A 22272-nucleotide genomic window follows, 5' to 3' on the forward strand; every position below is an offset into this window, starting at 1 on the left:
GGACGGAGTAATACCACTGGTCAATCAATCCTTTGAATAGAGAAATTAAAAAAAAAAGATAGCTGGCTTAAATATTTTTTTAAACGTCTCCATGAAAAAATATAAAAATTAACACTTGCTTTCGAAATTGAAAGTTTTTCTGCCCAAATGATCAGCCTTCAGAAAGCACTACGCAGACACTATATAGGCAACATTGAATTATACTAAAACAATTTCAATTGATGGATTGGATTTGATAACGTTACAACAAAATTACATTCGATTGACTTGAATTTCTCTGGATACTTGGACTATTTGCTCTTGGATATGTTCCTAGTGAAGAGTAATTACCATACACATTGCGTAACCAATTGCTATCCACTTGAACCCACGTCGGTCTTCGGAGACGCGTGGACAAGGCGGTGGCAACTGCCAACGCGACCAAATGGTATTTTCCACCGACATTTCACGATTCACTTCACGGCCCTTGAATGATCAATGATGTCGTAATTTTATTCCGCCTGAATTCGCTCACACAAGAGCTTATCCGCTTCTACTTAAGCGTTCCAGGAACAGGAACTTCCCTCTTCAGGAACAAGTTTTCCCAAAGGGCATTCAAATTCAAGAAACATAGCCATCAGGTGCGACCTTGAGGGATTTAAAAAAAATGAAGATGGGAAGAAAAAACTTCCGTTGCCATGGTAACAAACAAATTTCGGACCGCTCGAGCCGCGAACGCAGCCGCCATTTCGAATCCATCAAGTCTACTTACACACCAGCGCAAGTGGAGCGCTAAGAACGTCACAACCGCTCCTCAATCGGCATATTTTTTTGGAGGTAACGAATTTATATTTCTCCCACTACCGTTTAGGGCATAAAAAGCTGGAGCCTGAGTGCGAGTGTTTCTTTTGCCGCTGGAAATTTTTCCCGACCTCCCAGCGTATAATTCATTATAGGCGTCCGAACGTAAAACATGCTATAGCTTTCAAGCCTAGACTGGAGCTCGAGTTTTTTTTTCCGGGAGCTTTTGGCGAGGAAGTAGTGCCCTGAGGCGGCTACTGAGGTGGAGAGAGAGAGAGAGGAAGATTGCTGGAGTGAGTGTGGTCAGTCGGAAGGAACTGAGGCTGGCGGGCCAACGGTCACTCACGCAGCCACGAAATACGTGAGGGGACAGTTTTCATGTTGGCGCCACATGGGAGCACTCCCGCCGATAAAAGAAAAAATTCCGCAATGCATGACGGCTCAGGGCGTGCTCAAAGGCTGTCTGGTCCTCTCCTCCGAAATAATCACAGAACTCTTGTTTAAGTCGAGACGGAGAGAAATTCCTCAAACCAGCCGATTCCAAAATATTCAAAGAATGTAACTGCTCAGAATCTGACAATTGGTTATCGATAATTTTCTGAATCACTTGTTTAATATCAATTTTCAACATTACTTCTTTCAATGTGCAAGGTTTTTTCAGATATATGAGCAGGTTTCCATTACATGAATTGGAATTTATTTCCTTTCAAAACTATCCAAAGTAATTCACTCGTTTTTATTTTGGGCGGTTCACGCTGTTGATATGAGAGCGTTATCAAGTAATAGATGAAAATTACCTCCACTACTAGGTAAAAGGATGAAAGATGCACGTTGAATTCCTTTTCGATTATATGAAATACGATTCAAATGCTTCTAATCACTCTTATGTTTACATTCTCCGTAATAATAATGTAAAAATGAATATACAATTGTATTCTAAAATTGGGTAACTACACAGGAAAAATCAAATTTAGGTGAAAAAATGCTAGATTCAGCCATACGAAAATCAAGAACAAATTCGCATAAGTTGTCGCCTACGCGAAAATTTCGTGATATCGGAGTCAAGTAATCAAGTTACTCGTTGGAGAAGGAAGAAATGGAGTGCTTAGCAACCATTCCGATTGGACGGGAGCAGCGATTGACGTCAACAGCTTCCCACGCCTACCTCCCTGAAAGGCTTAGGAGCGCCATTGATTTGCTGGAAAAGTAGGCAATGGGTTAAAACATTACCGGTGTTGTAATTTTTCAAATCCAACAACAAATGATTTCCTATCGCCTGCATTGTTTACAATTCTGCCCTAATTCTATCCTAACATTTTTCCCATCTCCTTATTCTTAAAGTAATTACAAGACGAAAGAGGTGCATATGCCCAATTGGCATGTAAGAAACGCTTTCAGTTAGCGAAACTAGTTGATTGATAAATTAAGTTTATCTTCCTGTAAATTAAATAAAAACTGACCAAACCAATCAAATACCTATCCCCGGTCAATAGCTGAGTTTTCCATTGGCTAGATTTCCCTGAGGCGGACAGGTTTACGAAATATTCCCGTGATCGCATTCAGCATTGCTACTTAGTCGACTTTTAGTCCTACAATTCGGTGATACACAAGGTTGAACGTATAAATCACAAAAAATCTTTTCCTGCTGGCAACAAAGTTTATTTTTATCCTCCACGTCAACTTTCCTTTTTGTTTTCCCGACCTATTATGAGATCTTTCTGCTGAACACGAAAGGACATTATTAGTTGCATAGTCAAAGTATTCCTGTTTCATATTAAAGAAAAGTAACATAGATTCATTAGAAAGTCAGAAAATCTGTGACCCCATTGATTTCGCACTGAATAATAGCATTCATTCCCCACTAAGGAATTTGTTATGTCATGACCAAGTGGAAGTATGCAGTTATATCATGGTGCTCCAGCCAATCACAGCCTCATGAGGCCATAGGCGAATCTTACGAGAGGATTCGCTTGAATGACAACACTGCACTATTTTTAAAAAAATTCCATTATCCTTTCCAAGTATTTTTATAACTGCAGTTAAACTAAACTTATCGCATTCCGCTGCATCTTCCACGGGCAGACTGATTGCCTCAAGCAATTAAAATTGACTTCAAGAATGCATTGAACGTGAACGAGTAATTTGGATGAAAGATTCATTGGAATAAATATTCACACATGATTGCATCTACGGAGAGAAAGTTATAAAACTCCTGGATAATTACTGCTGAAATTACTGCTACTGTATTCACTAGATACGTTCTTCCGGACTCGCGATGATTAGCAATGCACTCGTCGAACTTTCTTCTCTTTCCAGTTTTGAACATATAAGATGTGAGGATATATCGATCAATCGATCATTTCGGTGCATCTACTTCCTGGTATTGTTTCTCATCACTCATACTTTTCTTGTATGATTGGTCGAAAGATGACAGATCACCAATGTAGGGCGATAACCTCTAGATATCGGAGCGAATGACGCTTAATGACTTGTTGCTCATAATAGCCGCGGAAAGCAGCCACTTGCTCATTTGTGAATAGTCATTAAGGGCTGGTCGGTGGAGATTTTCCCACACGACTATCCGCAACCATCATGTGACAACGGCGAAAGACATTTACTTGAACAAATCAAACAAATACCTACGCGTATACGTACCTCGACTTATGCTCAACAAATCAGAAGGAAACAAACGAGTGTGGCCAACATGCTTTGGATAGTCTATTGCTTGTCACCTAGAAGAGCGAGTTTATGTGAAAATTTCCCAAGAAATCTCCTTGAAAATAACACGATGGTTATTGTTATGTATTCAGATGTAATCTTATCAGATCAATTCTTCCACCGCTTCATTATAATGTGGTATGCAATCAACAATGCCACTTATTCTCTGACCACTGAAGCTAAGGATTACAGCACAAGAGCGCACGTTCTTTCGGCAACGCTTTTAGGACACACCTGCATTTATAATGCAGGCCATCTAAGCCATCAACTTAACTTTTCCCCGCGAATCCCTTAATTCATTCACACGGCGCCTTAAGCGCAAGCATACAAATAAATTCATAGAGATGGAAAGAAAGGGATAGGAACATTTAATGGAAAAAGGACGAGGACAATGGCGCTGTGGTAGATGGAAAAAGACAGAAAATCAGAGGTTAAAAATGCGGACTGACTGGGCCGCATTTTATAAATAGAAAAATTGCAGCAACAACTTTTGTACCCTCCAATATTCTCCGGAAAAAACATTTTTCCTGCATTATACCTGCCAAGTGAATGCTGTGCCGTGTGTAGAATCATAGCTTCAACTGTCACTGTGTGAGGGGTTTGAAATGTTCTTTGAAATTGAAATGACCAAAACTGTCCTTTTCTCCCAAATATACTTTAAGAAAAGGACATTTTTTCCTCCATATTCGTGCCAAGTGGTTTTGTGCCAAGTATAGAATCATAGCTTTCATTGTCATTGAGTGAGGGATTTTCATAATTTTTTAGCGGCAAAAATGAAAGATGAAAAAAGTGACGCAGGTCGCGCGACCAAAACATCCTTCTCTCTTCGCCGCCTCCCAACCCCTCCCCGTCTCCCGGGGGCGTGCTCCGAAAACTCACGCACCCTGAACGCAGTTCCTCCCTTCCCCTCCCCCTCCAACTCTCCTCGCCTTACCTCCGCTTCCCGTTCATGAACCACAACACGCAACTTCGCCGTCCGGACTACTTGTGAACTCGCCCGACTCCGCGTTCCTCAAGGGAGACGACTCCATATGGTCTTTTCCACAAGCGGCCGCAGGATACGTTCGCGTCTCCCAAGCTTCAGTAGTTGCGAGCAAAATCGTGAGGATAAGTAAAGTGCAATTTCAGCAGTCTCAAGCCATGTTGCAGCCTTAGGACATCGCCTCAACGCATTCGCTGTCATTGGTGAGCGAACGTCAAGATCCATAGCTTTTACACCAGATCATTTTCCATTCATCATTAAGTCTTTCCACCAAAAGAAAGATATCGTGGGTTGCCAGGAATATTTTTCGGAGGGAGTTCGAAACCAGAGGAGAATATTTTTGAAAAAGAGGGAACTAAATAGAGGGTTTTACACTAATTTTAACCCTTTTTATAATCGAAATAACTTCATTTGTCGAATTAACCTTTGTTAACTTCATGATATTTCAGTATTTTGTTTTCTTTCATGAAGGAAAGTAATTGTGTTTTTATATTTCGGGGGGTCGCGCCCCCCTGAACCTCCCCCCTCGCTACGCCACTGGTAGAGTTGATAGGCACTCCATAGCCATAGGAAATCGCTAAAGCCCCCCCCCCCCCTAGGGTATCCAATTTACACCAGATAGAATGGTAATTTTATCCGACCTCCACCACTGCTGGAATTTTGACCCCCACTTATCCCCCCACTTATCCCCCCCCCCCCCCGTCCCTATCCTGGATCCGCCTCTGCCCCCTCCAAAGCCTCAGAGAAATAAAAAAATATATTTAAAACCATTGCTTAGTTTTGACATATAATAACTGCATCTGCTCAAAATTAAATTTTAACTGCCGAAATGATGTAAAGCGTAATTCCAGACATGTCATTTTTTAAATAATTTCCCGAACCGAAACCCCGTTGCCTGGGGGGGATCGCCACTATAGAGATGCTTAAAGTACACTTTAAATTGTTACGTAAAAATAGGACAATGCCGACGCTGTTAGGCCAACAACTCTTCCTCCATTCCCAGAAACCTTTCCAAATAAGGCCAGCTACTTCCCAGAAACTTAACGGCGAAAATTATCTCAAATGCTGGTAACCTTCAGAAACCAATTAACCGATCAGACAGATTCGTAAAAAATCGAGCGAAAAGTGCGATTTAAAAACCATTAAAAGCTGAAATAACGTGGAGTGGTCGTCGGAAATCGGAAATGAGATGGATAAAAAAAATTGCTTAAAAAAATCTGTTCCAAGGCTGTGCGGTCGTCTCCGATGTGGATTTATAAAGCCAACCTTCTATCCATGAAGCGGCCACGGTGGATTTTTGACGGAAGGAACGGACCTTGTAGCCCGGGAGATTTCTCCTTCGAACGCGCGCCTATCAGTCAACTTTCGCTCTCACCTTGGACCAATATATATATGCCAGGCTGCCCTTTTTATCGTTTTTGCAATGGCCATTCACCCAAGAGGGTCGCTAACATCGCGCGTTAAGCAACTTCTAGGAATGACTGAGCACTCAAACGTCCTTTATATATTTTTGAAAAAATTTCCTAACGGTGTTTAGTTTGTTAGGAATTCAGGACGTTTTAATCAAGTGATTGTTTGGCAGAAAAGTTATTCATTCAGGTATTTGCGAAATTGAATAAGATTGAGTATATTGTTCCTCAATGGTTGGATTCTTATGAAATAAAAATAATAGTTAAACGATAACTTCACGTTCCTGGTCTGAGTAAATCAGGGCAAGGCCATGCGTAGATTTATACGATAAAACTACTCAAATAAAAATCGCAGAAATTGTACGAAAAGAATGTCTTGTAAATTAATTCACTGACTTATTTTTCCTAAATTCAGGATTAAAAAAAAATACTTATATTCCATCAGTATTTGCTCCAAAAACAATGCTATTATTACTATTTAGATAAAAATGTGATGAGGAAGCATTGAAAAACAGATTATGCAATGCGAATTGAAAATAAAGAAACCATTTGAGCTGGAGAAATTAAACAATTTAAAAAAATACCATTTAATTAATGCTGAAACTATACCATGTAAACAATACTTCTTGTCGAATAAATAATAATAATAATAGGGCAATGAACGTTTTCATATTTATGTGGAGATTCGCAACTGACGATAAAGCTATTAAATCCAAAATGGAAGCATGAGAAAAATTCAACCTATGTGGAGCTTTAAAGATTAGCAAAGTCATCCCTCAGCATAATTGAATGTGCAAATCGAGTTTTTAAGATATTTGAAAGCGCAAAAAGCGCGGGCCATTCATCATCTGCCCATCACACTTTCTGTTCCGCGGGACGAGTCATCCCAGACATCTCTGCAGAGTGAAAAAAATATGGAATGAACACGAGGAACTCATTTCACGGCTTCCTCGGCGGGAAAGACCTGCGAGTTTGAGGAAGCCGTGAATGGACATCCATTCGGTCAAGCGTCGCAAGATGGCTATCGCCGCGGGAACATTTTTCGGATTTCGGTACTAGTTTCATCTACTTCAAGAGATTTCGCGATGAAATAGATATCTTTTGGGTCGATTGAGTCTTTAAGCGTGCTGTCCTTAGTTCTGTATATCTGAACCCCAGTGCTGGTCATTTTCAATACTTTTGTGTTATTTCTTAACAACTAACCTTTAATGCGAATAGTAGGGGTTTGGTATCAACTTAAAGAATAATTTGCTTTTGTTTTTATCATTTTCCTATTTAGAGGTTTCACTCTTTGTTAAAAAATGGCAAATTCCGATTTTTCAAATTTCGAATGGCGTAATATTACGCCCGTAGTAAATATCAAAAGATTTCACGTGGCGTAATATCACGCCTATAGCACGCAAAGTGTTACGTTTTTTATACATTTCAATTACGCGTTCAATTGTTCAATGAGTGGGACTCGTACAGTTGCCGCTGAACGTCCTTAAAAATGCTCAAGACAAAAAAAGAATTTAAATATCTAAAGGAGAAACAAGACTCAGCCGCATCAGGAAAAGGGAAGAAATATAGTGAGTAAAAATAAAAATAGTCGTGCTCCATAACCACAGAGATGAAATCCGTTGATTGGTGAGAGTTTCCGCGCCAGAAAAGAAGCAGTGTGCTTCACCGAAACTTATCTGATGACTGTAATAGAAGGATCTTTACAGTAGTATCACCTAGCCATTACCAACTCCATGGAACTAATGATTAACATAGTTCGCACCTGAACCCAAGACGCTAGAACTATCCCTTGGCAGTGCAGGGTGATTAGCTGTCATTTTTAGACGACATTTTCACTTGAAAAATAATCACTTCCAGCGCAGAAAACTAAGATTCGTGAAAAATAACTACAATTACGAACGATTAATAAATAAATAAAAATAATGATAAAAAACTAACTATTACTGCGATTCGTAAAAATAACGAATCAGGATTCCGCTACAACAGGCCAGAGTGCTTTTGCTAATAAGGCACCTTTACTCCTTGCAACTTCCGGTAGCATTAGAGGATAAGGTGGTGCATGTTGCCAGATTTAATATGCCACAAGGTAGTTCCACTAGTTGTGTCACAATGAATCTCAACATGAAACGCAGCAGGTGTTTGCTCTCTGAAATATTTTAGGAATCAACTGTCGACCAGCCAACAATTTTCACGCTTCAAGACATTCACAAAAGATTCCGTAATTCCACCGCTGCCTTAACCATGGTTGTTTATTACAATGATTTCAATTCGTTTGCATCTGGTTTTAGCCTGGACCATTCCATTTTATACTTGCCGCTTCGAATGATTTAGCCTCCTCGGCTTCATTCATTCTTTCAACACTTTTCAGTATTCTCAGGACTGTTCCGCCGACATACTGCAAATTTGAGTTAACACTGACGTCGTGCTTCTTTGCACGTCGCCTGTTACACGAGGTCGCACCCCATTCTGAGCGCACGAGTGTTTGCCTCAAACAAATACCTTCCGGATTCCCAACGAAGCAGGGGCCTCGCATATTTTATCACATTATCTGCAACCACTTTAGGATTGGTTCAACCGTGGTACCATGCCAAAAATTTTAAGATTTAAAGAGAGTGTTAAGTTGGCGCCCGAAAATCAACAAAATTTAGATTAAATCTGACTGCTAGATAAAAGTAAAGTCTCATGACTGCCTTAAGAAAAAGTCTCACTATCCAATGTATACGATCTAACGATTTGATCGATGGGTCATTATCACAACCAAAAGTTTTCTCTCCTCTCCAATCAGGTTGGGTACGAGCATCTATCCATTCGTATACCAGTCTCTACGTTCATCGCACCTGCTTCATACTCCCCAAACCACCCTCTCAAAAGCTTGAAGTCTGTTTTAATTCTCCCTCGGAGGAGTCCGTGCTTCTTCCACATTATATAGCACCATGCTCTCAAGTAATAAAACACTCTAAACTAGGATACTACAGCACTTGTCATCAACCCATACTGCATTGGTGACTGTACTCGAGTGAAGTCTCTCTTTCGGTATGATGATAGCTCATCGCATACTGATATTCGATTGACGTGTCATACCTGCTCTGGAAGTGATTACATCATCGTTAAGCGGGAGTCTAATGTAGTGGGTGAGGACTTTTAGGCGTTTCACTGCTTTTAAAATTTAAGAGCGATCTCGAAGACAACCATGAAGTGCTATTCCAGTCACAGCCAGTTATAGCCGGTAGTGATTTAAGGTCACCGCTTTGGTGGAACCCTTATTCTTTAAGACTCCGCAAGCTCTCAGATTCGGTTGGATTTTTATCGTCTCCTCCTTCAGCTCACTGCATAATTCGTGAATTCTCTCCCTCTCCTCTCACCTCCTAATTCAAATCTTTCCCATCCTCCACATCCAACCTGCGCGAAACCAAGTAGAATGAACACACAACTAAGCCGCACCTACACAAAACAAGGTGACGGACAGTTACGAAAGATGGATATCCCATCAAGAACTTCTAAGGCTATTGACCTATTGCGAAAGATAGAGTAAGTTGTGAATTATTTCGAGTTAAAACCTGATTAGATTTGCGGTGACACCGCGAAATTCAAGTTCCCAGCAACTCGAAAAACTAGGAACTTGCACAAAAAATAAAGAAATATTTTGCTTCGGGATCCAACGCATTGTAAGGAAAGGCAAGCGCGGCTCGTCCGCTCTGACCAAATGATGTAAGAAGTCGAAAATTGGAGGAAAAAAGTTGTTCTAGGAGGATAAAGTTCGAAAATCTAATACGCAGATTTTTCAAATCTCAGTTTTCGTCGTTTTCTTCATTCTGCACGTAAAATCACTAATTATTATTTTCTGGGAGACTCAAATTTATTAATTTGTCCATTTGCTACGTTTTATAAAATTAAAATTCTGCAATATTTTAAGTCCGGATTCCAAAATGCCGATCAGTTCCTTATAGCACGCTGAATCACTAAATATTATTTTCTGGGAGACTAAAAATTTATTAATTTGTCCATTTGCTGCGTTTTATAATTCTGAAATTTTTTAAGTCCGGATTCCAAAATGCCGATCAGTTCCTTTAAGCACGCTGAATGAAAAATACATTTCACACTATTTTTCATGGTTCTCATACGCATGAAATTATTTTCTCGAGATTAAAACCATCATTGTGAATATAAAAAGAATACAGAAGTCATAAAATGTATTTTCTAAATTGCCTTATGCGCGATATTCATCCATTACGTAACTCTGGAATCAATCAACTCCTCAGCCAACTCTCAATAGCAGAAGAGATCTAAGGAAATTATCACACTCACACTCTGCGCCTCTCTCCTCCCCAGGAATGCGAGGAGACGACTACCTCGATGGCGGCAGCTGTCGCATCTTGCCCGAGGGCGGCCTCGCACTCGCGGTGACCCGGAGGACCCGCTCCGATGGTCCCGAAGGCCCCGAGGGCCGGGCGGGTGCCGGCGGCTCGTCCAGCAGCCACCGATGTTGCCCCAGCATCCCCCGGCCCTCGTGCTCCCGTCAGTCGTGGGAGAGGAGGTTTCCGGTGCTCGCCTGGGGCAGGACCTACACGGGAGAGCACCTGTTAGCAGACTTCATGGCGGGGTTGACAGTCGGGCTGACGGCCATACCACAAGGAATAGCATATGGAGTTGTAGCCGGACTACCCCCACAGGTAACCCCACCCAACTTTGACGAAAGATTTGAGGTTATTCCGGTTAACGGGATGCAGAAATTACTCTTCGGTTGTCAACCGGGTGAATGACTCACTTTTCCAACATTTCAGCGGCTCACTCTACTGCCTTCTATAAGGATGTAGAGCCACTCCCTGAGGATGACAGGAGAGTGATACGCCGAAACGTAGGAAAACGAGTCTTACACCCGGTTGATAACCCCAGAAGAATTTCTGCATCATAACCACCCTTTCTCTGCTTAAATTAAAGATTCTGGTCCAAAAAACTAAGTTTGAAGAGTAATTTACCTTGAAATTTCAAAACTTCACTCTTCTAAAATTGTATTTCAGTGACTTTCAGTCAAAAAAATTGGCTTCGCATGCTGTTTCCTGAAAATTTAAATTGAAAATTTGCAACAGATATGCATGAAAGTAGGTACTTGTCTATGCAAAGGAAAATTTTTAACAATGTTACAAAAAACATGTCTTCTTGACAAAAAATGGCAATCTAATATTTGCAATGTTTGAAGGAGAAAAATAACAAAAGTCTTAAGCTGACTATGACTATCTGAAATCTCATCGTCTGACTAAATTTTAGTAATTAACTAATGAATGCCGCAATTTAAGTCAAATTATTTGGTTACACTGAAATGGAGATATGGTTGGGTCAAATAACTAGTGGAAATAATACCTTGAAAATAAATGGATTGAAATATTCATATTGTATGAGCCCCTAATTTTGCTCTTCAACATCAATGGATGTCATTGTGAAATGCCAAAAATTTTGCCAGCTATACATGTGAAATTAATAAATAATTTCTTTCAAATATGAATATTAATTGAGATAAAAAAATATGTAAATTGAAATTGCATTAGTACAAAGAATTATATCTCTTGATAACAAATATTAACTACAATACTTTCTAACTATATTTTTATTTCTCTTTCAGTATGGCCTTTATTCCGCATTCATGGGATGCTTTATGTATATTCTCCTTGGAAGCTGTAAAGATATCACCATAGGTCCCACCGCTATCATGGCTCTAATGGCTCAAGTCTATGTAGAGAGCTACGGTCCATCTTTTGCAGTGCTCCTAACTTTCCTCTCAGGAGTAATTATCCTAGCTCTGGGTCTCCTTCAATTAGGTTTGTGAAATAGCCCTGTATATCTGCAACTTTTCCTCAATATATTTTGTTGAGAATAATTTCATAAAATTATGAATCACTCTTACTTCCCTAGGATTTCTGGTGGACTTCATATCAATGCCTGTGACAGCTGGATTCACTTCAGCAGCAGCAATTACCATTGCCTCAGGTCAAGTGAAAGGAATTCTGGGTATCCCAGGAAAGTCCAATGAGTTTTTAGAAGCATGGGAAAATATTTTTGAGCACATAGGACAAACTAATCTGTGGGACTTGTTCTTAGGTGTCACATGCATTGTTCTTCTATTAGCCGCTAGGGTAAGTAAAAATGCTTTCTAAGATTAAAAATGAGATTTTTGCAATTATTCCATCACCACTTCATGCTCAAAAGTGTATTTACCAATGCCTAACTTTATATTCTCTACTGCCATGAATTGAATGAAAACAATTAATGGTGTCTACTCATCTTAATTTACTTGTATTATTTTATCTTTGCAGAAACTCAAGGATGTTAAAAGCTCAAACCGAGTCGTTGCGGCAGTGATTCGCCTAACCTCCTTGGGAAGAAATGCCATCATTGTCATAATTGGAACTTTAGTTGCTTATATCTGCTCTTTGAATGGAGCAACACCATTCCAACTAACAGGTACACATTACAATACATTGTCATCAACGTCTGACTGCAGTGCCCTTTGATAAAATACAGTATGAATCACATGATAAATCACACTGAGTTCTGACAAAAATCTACGATTCTTTCAAAAGAAAGAATAAGTTCTTGACAGGGTGGGAAGTTTTGCAGATGGGCTACAAGGTGGAGGAATTTGGAGTATCTATCAACATGAGGATAACTAGATGAAAAGTTCTAAGGAAGGGGTACCCTTCCCTATGTCCACTAGTTGGATGAACCCCAGATTGAGTGACTTTGAATATTATGAATATTTTGACAAAATGAAAATTGAGTTATTGTTAGCTGGTATTTTTTTGGACTTATGCACATTAATACAAGTAGTTAACTTGATAAAAATTATTCAAATGTTATAACAACATAGCTTTTAATTGGGCTTCTATTCAGCAAAAAACTCAATTATTTTATTTGAATTCATTTGACTAAGGATTTAGTACATTTCTTATTCCCTTAATTCATGTACAAATCATAACCACACCATTGATAGAAAAAGAGGTCGATTCAGTGGTGATAAAAAGTAAAAAAAATAAGGTTAAAAAGTTAAGGCTTAAAGTTAAGTTTAAGTAATATGTACTAGCAATTGGTTGCCGTCCAAAATAACTAACATAATCCACCGCAGTGGATATTAGGATAATTCATCTTTGGCTAATTATCATTTTACATTATTCCAGGAGCTGTTCAAGAGGGATTGCCCAACTTTGAGCCCCCTCCATTCTCTGCAACCGTTGGGAACAAGACGTATACGTTTATTGAAATGGCCTCAGAACTTGGATCATCAATAGCAGTTATTCCTTTGGTAGCAATATTGGAGAGTATTGCGATCGGAAAAGCTTTTTGTAAGTATAATTGCATGTTAAGGTTGGATTACTATACTACCTTATGACGGCTTCAATAAATATTGAAGGAGGCTAATTTTACCATATTAATGCTAATGTTGGTAGAGTTGAGTAACAGATAATGTAAAGTATTGATCTATCATTTTAATCCCTTAGAAAGAAATTAAGATTTTCCATTCATAAGAGCAAAGCTTCAGCAAATTACTATGCAATGGGTAGATAAATTTTTGGTAGTCAAATGTCTAATTTGATTAAACAATCATTATAAATGAGTTAAATAAGAATACATTTAATTGTGAACTTTTGATGTATGATATGATGCTGAACAAAATATTTCCTGAAGAAAAATAGATTCACCCAATATAGGTCAGTAGGTATAATATTATCGACTTTTTTCATTTGAACAGCAAACGGGAAAGCTTTGGATGCAACCCAGGAGATGGTGGCCTTAGGGGCTTGCAACATATTAGGCTCATTTGTTCACTCCATTCCTGTGACTGGCTCTTTCACACGAACAGCAGTGAACAATGCCTCAGGAGTAAAAACACCTCTAGGGGGTCTTTTCACTGGTAAGCATTTGTGTCTTACAGAATTATTTCACCACTACTGCGAGAGTTTTGAGAGAGGATAACAAAATAATGTTACTTATAACACTAGAGAAAAGAATGCCAGTGGTTATAACCAGTGGCGCAGCGAGGGAGGGGATTTGGGGGATAAAACCCCTCCCAGAGCTCAGAGAAATGTTTAAGTTTAATCTATTTTACTTAATTGGATTGATATTACTAATAGAATAGTGTAAGGATTAACAAAATATCCCTCAGAAAGCTGAAAAACTCACCATTTTGAACTATTTATCATAAAAATTTTCAATTTATTAATCTCGCACCTGCCCCTTATCCTAGTGGGTATTCCATACCCCCACACACCCTGGTATTTAGTTGCACACAAAGCCCCCCAGCTTTAATTCCTGGCTGCACCCCTGGTTATAACTATAATAATAGACAACTGTGGCCCAACTACTACTACAGCTAGTTTCTATCCTAGAAATTAATTACTGGCAACTAGTACATATTTAACTATTATTCATCTCATGTAGAAACTGCTGGTGAAATGCTATCAAAGGGTGCCATTTATGAGGTAGTTTCAGTGAAAAATTGTTATTCTTTAGGAATTTTTATACCTTCCTTTTGTTTTTGCAGGAGTAATGGTTCTCATGGCATTGGGCTTCCTCACATCAACTTTTTACTTCATCCCAAAAGCAACACTTTCGGCTGTTATTATCTGTGCTGTGATTTTCATGATAGAATATCATATGGTCATTGTCCTGTGGAAAACCAAGAGTGAGTATTAACAAATCTGTTTTTATTTATTTTCCCTCCTTAGAAAAGATATAAAAATTAGAAAGTTTACATAAATATATTAAGTGATGAAGAAACACTAGAAAAGCAGTTTATTCCAGTAAAGATAATATTTATAAAAACATTTCTTGAATTATTACATTTATGTACATTTCTCCATGCTAATGCATATTTGATTTGGTGAACATAAAGGATGCATCTGATAAAACTGCACTGGCACCACTGTGATATGTGATTTCATTTCAAATAAATAGTAAATTATGAACCCTGGTCAATGCAACTCTACAATGCTAAGTTTCATTGATGTGGAACGTAGCCTATGAAACCCAATTTATTGCTCATACATTTAAGAATCCCAAAAATATTACGCTTTTCTTTCAAAAGTTTATAAAGCCATTCATTATTATTCAAGATATGCTTGTATTATTAGGTATATTTATGAGATATCTTAGAAAACAATTTTTTAAATTTATGTCTCCTTTTTCTTTGCAGAACTTGATCTGATTCCATGCTTTACAACTTTCTTTGTGAGTTTACTACTGGGGCTTGAATATGGAATCCTGGTAGGCGTTGCTGTGAATTTGCTATTTTTGCTGTACGATGTAGCAAGGCCATCAATAAAAATAAGCAAGTTGAAGGTAATTATCCTCCCCATTCTCTAATGACTTTATGGCCACCAGAATGTGTGGGTATAAGAATTTCTTTAAACTTATTTTATTCCACTGAATTCACAGCTCCTATCTCCTTTAATTTTTACCATCAGACTATGATCTTATGAGTATGCTATATAAATGCTAGGGCTTACCCAGGATCAAATCTAGAGGGGGGCAAGCCATGGCCAAAATTTAACAAAGAAAAGGTTTTATTTTAAATTATTTCTTTAAAGGTTTATTAAAGGTTTATTTTAAATTATTTCTTTGGCCTCAAAAGTACTGATTTTTAATTAAAGATAGATAGATAAAGAGTTTGAAAGTGGAGAACCCACTTGTCAAAATTGGAAATACATTTTAGTATCAAGCATATGATTTAACTATCATATCATCCAAATTATTTTAATTTTTATGCATTGTAGGCTTGTTTGGTTTCTAAATCATTTATCAATGAAAAATGCTTCACATGGCAAATAAGGTGACTAATTAGAGGATTCTTTTCTTCTCAGTACGGACATAATTGTGTGCTGTTGATGACGCCTGATAGAAGTGTAGTGTTCCCGTCCGCTGAATATGTAAGGGAATATGTTCTCAAATCAAGTGGTGATGATGATCCAGAAGACTGCAACTACACGGTTGTTATTGATGGGACTCACATACAGTACATTGATGCAACAGCAGCTAAGGTGAGTGGCTTGAACCAATTTTTGAAGTAACCAAATTAACATTCGATGAATTTACTTGTACTTAACCCTAATGTACTGAAAAAATATTTTTATGAAGATTATTTCCTTGACTCAAGTCACAAGAAAGATTTGAATGAATGGGTTAACCTTTTTCATTATTACTGAATAAAGTTGGGATATTTCCTACCATCAAATATCCAAATAAATATTTGGTAATACACAAAGTGAATTAAGTAGAAGAGCTAATTTATCTGCAATACATTGTTGTTTAAGACTGCACCTTCCAGATTCCACCACATTATTAAGGTGCACTTGGCGATAGCAAAAAGATTAATCCCAAAAAATACAGCCATTATTATATTCCATTATTTTAATTGCTAAAAATCTTACTGATGGGTGTTCTTTAACCTTTAGCCACCAGATTTAAATGCCAAATGGCCACCATTTACTACTGGATTTAACTTGAATATACTTTTATAGAATAAAAAATAGCATTGAAAGAAACTATTGACAATATAGCCACTTTGCAACAGATTCCTGCGATGAGGATGATTATAAATGAGTATGAGAGTCAGGCTTAATTGCCGAGGAGTGGCCCTAAGGACTCGCCTACCGGCATTACAATTGGAAAATGTTTTCCGTGCTACGGTTAGCATGATAATATTTTAAAACTCTCATTACGGAGCTCATTTTTGGGGTTACCCTGTTATTTTTGTCCCTCATTTGGAACCCAGTTCAATGCTTTGGGGCACCCCTCTCTTACCCTGGCCACCGGACTACACCCTCTAACCCTATCATAGTGTGAATCCACAGTCAACTTATTGTGCTACCCATGTTTTTTTCAGCCTAATATTGTATTTGATTTTTAATAATTTACTCTTCTAAAAGAATTACTAACATTTTTTAAGCATTGTGGAGTTTTAAATGGGTCTCTAGCATTAATAACAACAAAGTTAGTAATTACAAGGTAATAAGGCTATAAGTCTGGAAGTCTGTTATTTTTGGCACTAAAGTTTCATTTAAAAATTGCTAACTTACAGAACAAAACAAGGAATTCATTTCAAAGTATAAAAAAATTGTAGTATGCTACAAAATATAGCATTGAAAAAAACTATTGACAGTATAAACACTTTGCAACAGATTCCTGCGGTGAGGATGATCATAAATGAGTGTGAGGGTTGGGCTTAATTGCCGAGGAGTGGCCCTAAGGACTCACTAAGCTTGGTATCAGGCTGGGCCTGAATGCATCCTACAATGGTTATCTCAGTGGTCGCTTCCCTTTCCTTGAATTGGCCAGAGCCAACATCCTGTTGTTTGCGTTGAAAAATCCGTGACAGCCATACCCGACATCAGATCTTCTGTGTATGAAAATGCCCGTCGGCTATACCCAATTGTCTGGCACAAAAGGCTTAAACGTACCCATATGGGCATGCTTGGCATTTAGAGATTTTGCATATCTACATATGCAAAATATGGTTCCAATAATACCAATAAGATCTTTTAGTTATGCTTACTAATTAATTCCATTCAATTCTTTACAGTGCATTAAGTTAATGATTGAGGATATTGAGGCCAAAAAGTATGCAGTGATCCTTTGGAACTGGAAGAGGAGTGTTGCTGAGACATGCTTTGGTATTGACCCAGGAATGCTCGAATACTTCCATTGTGAGGAATCTCTGGAAAAACTATTTGCAGGTATGAATTTAAGAAAGGTGAACGTTATTAGCCTAAGTTGCAAACATAGTTAAGCTCAGACCCGTGCCGAGTACAGCTTTGGAATACATTGGTATTAAATGATAAAAAACAAAATGTAAAGAATATTCGAATTTCAATTAGATAAGTCACTAGTTACATGAAAAATAGTATCCGTTGGAATTACCTGTATTCCGATTATTGATTGATTGCGTATTCATATTTCATTAATATATGAGTAGGTTGTACGTGAAGTGAAACAACATAAAGCATGGCAGTGGCGTAACTTTAGGGGGGGGATGAGGGGGATGGATCTCCTCCAAAGCCTGAGTGAATTGAAAAAATTATTTAAAACTATTTTCTAGCAAAATAATAACTATCTCTTTATTTTAACCCTCTTAGTGCTATCCTTCTTCCTGGGGTACTGGCGAGAAATTCGGAGGCTATTTCAATAAAATGTAGGAAATAGAAAAAAAAACAACACAAAGCTATTTTATTGCATATCCATATGCGGATTTGTTAAATTGATGAGGTTAGATTGGTTACCATTGACAAAATATTTTTACCTTTACTGAAATATAATTCTAATTTAACAAATTATAGCAAATTAAATAGTGGGCTATGGAGGAGCCGATATTTCGGCCCGCCGCACTAAAAGAGCTAAAGTTAAAGATCTTTTATTAATATCATGGCAGTGAGAGTCACCGAATACCGAGCTGTGAATAAGGAGTCAGGGAGGGTGTGCTTGCCCTGCGATGGCACAACATTCCCCCCTAGACCCACCCCTATCTCCCCGCAAAACATATTCCTAGTTACGCCTCTGAAGTAGGGATTAGGTAATTGATTACATTTTAGTGTGGGGTAAAACTTTGAGTAAACTCAACTTTTGCATCCTTTTGGTCTCATGTTTTCAGTTCATCATTATTGCTTTCATCAATAGCTTCATCAAACTTTATTTCATAATTTTTTTTCTGCATCTTTTTCATTTCACTCGTTATCAAAAGCTAAAATACATCAAAATGAGGTAATGTTCATTATTACTAAAGTAAAATCCAGCTGACAAAGAAAATGAAGAAAAATTCCTGTGTTATAAAAAGGCCTTATGCTATTGCCATGCACAATCTCTTACTTGTTTAATCCAGTATAGTCCATTAGCATCATTAATAATCAACATTGATTTGAGGACTAAGAATGGTTCAGACTTTTATACCAGGAATGGATATTCAAATGAAACAAGTGAGATATTAATAGCATGCATTCTTCATTTATATGTTTTCATAACTTGAATGGTTCAAATCAAATTTTAGGCATGGGATTGCCAAAAATTGCAGATTTTTACTCATGCAATCAACCTCATGCCACAACAACCCCATTGTTGCGGTCTGATATTCCATCTTATCAGAGCATAGCCTAAAGGAAGTAACAAAGTTGGGTAAGGCCATACTAAGCAATAAGAACCATTCATACATATATGTAGTCATCTACCACAATTTTATGTACAAAAATTGGATTTATTATCATCAAATGCACCATATTTTAGCAGTTGTAGCTTTCATTGAAAACGGTTGTATGCAGCGGCAAGAAAGATTATCCTCCCTTGCAATTACATACATATTCCATTCAGTTCATCTTCGATCAATAAATGTGTTATCAGGTGAATTAATATTATCTCATAAATTTATCTGCATCTGTTACATTTGTAATCATTTCACCTAAATACCATATTTATCTGAATATAGTCTCCCCTTTTTTTCCATAAATGCCCATGGCAAAAGTAAAGGGGGACTATATTCAAACACATTTTATAAAAAAATTTTCTGAAACTGAAGCCTCCAAATTAGGCGGCTATATTAGAAGAAATGTGGTACATATGTACCGTATTTCTTGGAATATATTTTCCCACAGATGTATTAAAAATGGGAATACAATCTTGGGAATAAGTAGGTATTCAAATTTTTTTTATAAATTTAAATAGGATTCCTCTAATTAAAGAGGTATTTTAATTCTGAAGGAAGCAAATATATACCAAATGAGAATTAAAAAACATTTCATAAGAGAAGAACAGAGAAGATTAATGAGTCTATAATTCTGGTTAATTTAGGATACTGGTTTAACCAGGATAACAGTAACAAGACAGTAATATCATGGCCACCAACAGGGGGGGCCCTGATAATATTGCCTGGCTCAGATATTACAGAATGCCTGAGACCACAGAGTTAAGGGGCCGATAATTTAGATTAGTAATAGTTCAAATGCTATTTCTCTTTGGGGGGGCCTCACACCCAAACTCTATCCCAGGCCACAAGAAGTCTGTGGGCATCCCTGAGTAATATTACCATGCTATGAAGCATATGCAGCCTTGAATGTATTCGGTTTGGCGATTACTAAAAATGTTGGCAATTAAGTGCAAGTCATAATTTTGGGAAACCTGATGTCAACTAATATAGGGCATTAAATCGAAACTTGAGGCTTTTACATGGTGGAAGGGCTCCATATTAATAATAAAAAACACTTTGTTACTTCCACAAAATTCACAGTTTATATTTTATTACCGGTTTCGGCTATTACACCATTTTCAAATCCATCCATCCATCAAATACATACATGAATTTGAAAATGGTGTAATAGCCAAAACCGGTAATAAAATAGAAACTGTGAATTTTGTGGAAGTAACAAAGTGTTTTTCATTATTAATAATATAGGACATTTCCAAATACTCTGACTTGAGTTGTGCTATTGAGTTCATGAGGGGGTGTAATTTAGGGAAATTTGGATGCATTATCATAAGGGATAAAAAAATTACCAAAAATTGTCATGAAATGAAGGCATTCTCCAATATTTATAAATATATGTGTTAGCATATAGTAAAAGTATGCATCTATTACTACTTAAATCACATGCATAATATTTTGTTCAACTTTAAATAATTATTACAGTTTTGCTGCTTGTGCCTCTATCATTATGATGTTTATTTTTTCCAGGGAGTCAAGGATCACATATAGCCAAAGCAATGTCCAATACCACCCTGAACATTAATTTCCGGGATGAGAAGCATGATCTCGGCAGATCAAAGACAGATCGCGTGCCTTCGAAAACGACTCCAAATGGATACACGGATGCTTGTGATACAAACAATACAGCTACTCATGAAGAAGTTTAAGTGAAATCATGTGTTTGTGTAAATGTAACTAAAATTTATTGCCAGACAGACATAAGTGTGACAGAGCGAGAGAGGCAATGTAACTCTTTAAGTGATACTCTAGAGGCTCCTGATATTGCCTCATTGTAAGTGGTAGAGTGGACAAGGGGACATTAGAATGTTTTGGGAAATGTGAAATAGACAGTGTGTCCCCTCTTTTTTTATTCTAGTCAATGACCAACACTAAAAAGAGGGTGTTTTGTGAGATTTATATAAATAGAGAATGTGAAGCTGATTTATGAAAAAATAATTATTATATTTTATTATATCTCTTGTAAAAAAATAAAATATGATTTTTTTAACTGCGCATTTTTATTTAGCGTGAATAAAAATAAAAATTATATAAAAATATATATAGTAAATTAAAAACGACATAACATTCAATATGATATGAAACACACATTTTGCTTTGCAATTCAATGATCAGAGTTTCGGATTCATCAGGCAAAAATTTCATTTTCCATTTTGGTCAGGGTCAGTCAAAAGGATGAAAGTTATAGAATTTTTTCAGATCCTTAACATGAGACCTCATCAACTTATCATCCAATAAAAAATTAAACATTTAATTTATTAAACTTGTCAAAGAGAGGGTAGAGTTCCTGGTTATTCTCCTATTTTTTGATAAATCCTCAATTTTAGTTCAAAATTTACAGTGGCAAGAGTTTCTGCAATGGCAACAATTTTGCTACAAGTTATCCCACAAATATTTCCACAGCCTTTTTCCACCCATAAGTCCACATCCCTGATTTCCATAACCTGTTTTTCCATTCAATCCCACCAAATTCAGCAAAACAATTTGTCATCACTATCGTGTAGGTTTTATTGACTTACAATAGAAATATCATAACAGAGTGAACAAAATTGGCAGCATGAAATCGGATAGACACTGATGAATTATCTTCAGATTATGCAGATGATAAAGACAATAGAGAAGTCATCGATTCTGAGTTTAGTGGATTCGGGGAAAAAATAGTAGTCCCCAGGATAAAAGCAAGATACTCTGCTAATTATTATAAAATTATATTCGTGAACTATAAAGCCACATTTTCCCTTACTAGTTTTATTCCAAGTAATTCTGCCCTTCATTGATACAGCAATTGTGATATGCTCCAAATCCAGATTCTAATAATTAGCCCCTCAGTACCCAAATCATGGGGTAGTGAAACATTCCCAAACAAGGGTTAAGGTTTTGGTAAAACTACTGCCGGCCTGTTCGAGCACTTCATGATTCAGCCTAAAATGTGATTGACTTCAAACAGAAAAATGAAACAAGTGGTCTGTAAAGGCGCTAATGTGAGCACCCACAACTATTTGAATTTATATGCAGATAACACAGAGAGGAATAATTTGATACCCTATGCTGCCGCAGCAAGGGTATTCTCAGGATCAAAACCAGGGGGAGCAAGCCTTGGTCGTTCAAGTTGTAACATATGAAAGTTTAAGGAAACTAAAATTTCAAGAAAA

The 22272-nt window shown here is 37.4% G+C and overlaps 1 protein-coding gene across 5 annotated transcripts in view; it reads left to right on the top strand.

Moving 5' to 3' along the window:
• Positions 1 to 21110, top strand: part of LOC124161302 (sodium-independent sulfate anion transporter-like) — an 80787-nt gene extending 59677 nt beyond the window's left edge. For 3 of the 5 annotated variants that reach the window (XM_046537614.1, XM_046537637.1, XM_046537629.1), the window contains exons 2-12: positions 10219 to 10559; positions 11507 to 11702; positions 11797 to 12017; positions 12198 to 12345; positions 13059 to 13223; positions 13631 to 13792; positions 14423 to 14563; positions 15074 to 15219; positions 15741 to 15917; positions 17459 to 17612; positions 20591 to 21110. In XM_046537614.1, the coding sequence (XP_046393570.1) occupies positions 10219 to 10559; positions 11507 to 11702; positions 11797 to 12017; positions 12198 to 12345; positions 13059 to 13223; positions 13631 to 13792; positions 14423 to 14563; positions 15074 to 15219; positions 15741 to 15917; positions 17459 to 17612; positions 20591 to 20769 (2030 nt within the window). In that variant the 3' untranslated portion in view covers positions 20770 to 21110. Of the gene's footprint in view, positions 1 to 4472; positions 4684 to 10218; positions 10560 to 11506; positions 11703 to 11796; positions 12018 to 12197; positions 12346 to 13058; positions 13224 to 13630; positions 13793 to 14422; positions 14564 to 15073; positions 15220 to 15740; positions 15918 to 17458; positions 17613 to 18916; positions 19372 to 20590 lie in introns of those variants that run through there. The other 2 variants (XM_046537645.1, XM_046537623.1) reach the window with 2 other exon arrangements.
• The last annotated feature ends 1162 nt before the right edge of the window (positions 21111 to 22272 follow it).

Source organism: Ischnura elegans, chromosome 1 (assembly GCF_921293095.1).
Source record: "Ischnura elegans chromosome 1, ioIscEleg1.1, whole genome shotgun sequence".
NCBI lineage: Eukaryota > Metazoa > Arthropoda > Insecta > Odonata > Coenagrionidae > Ischnura > Ischnura elegans.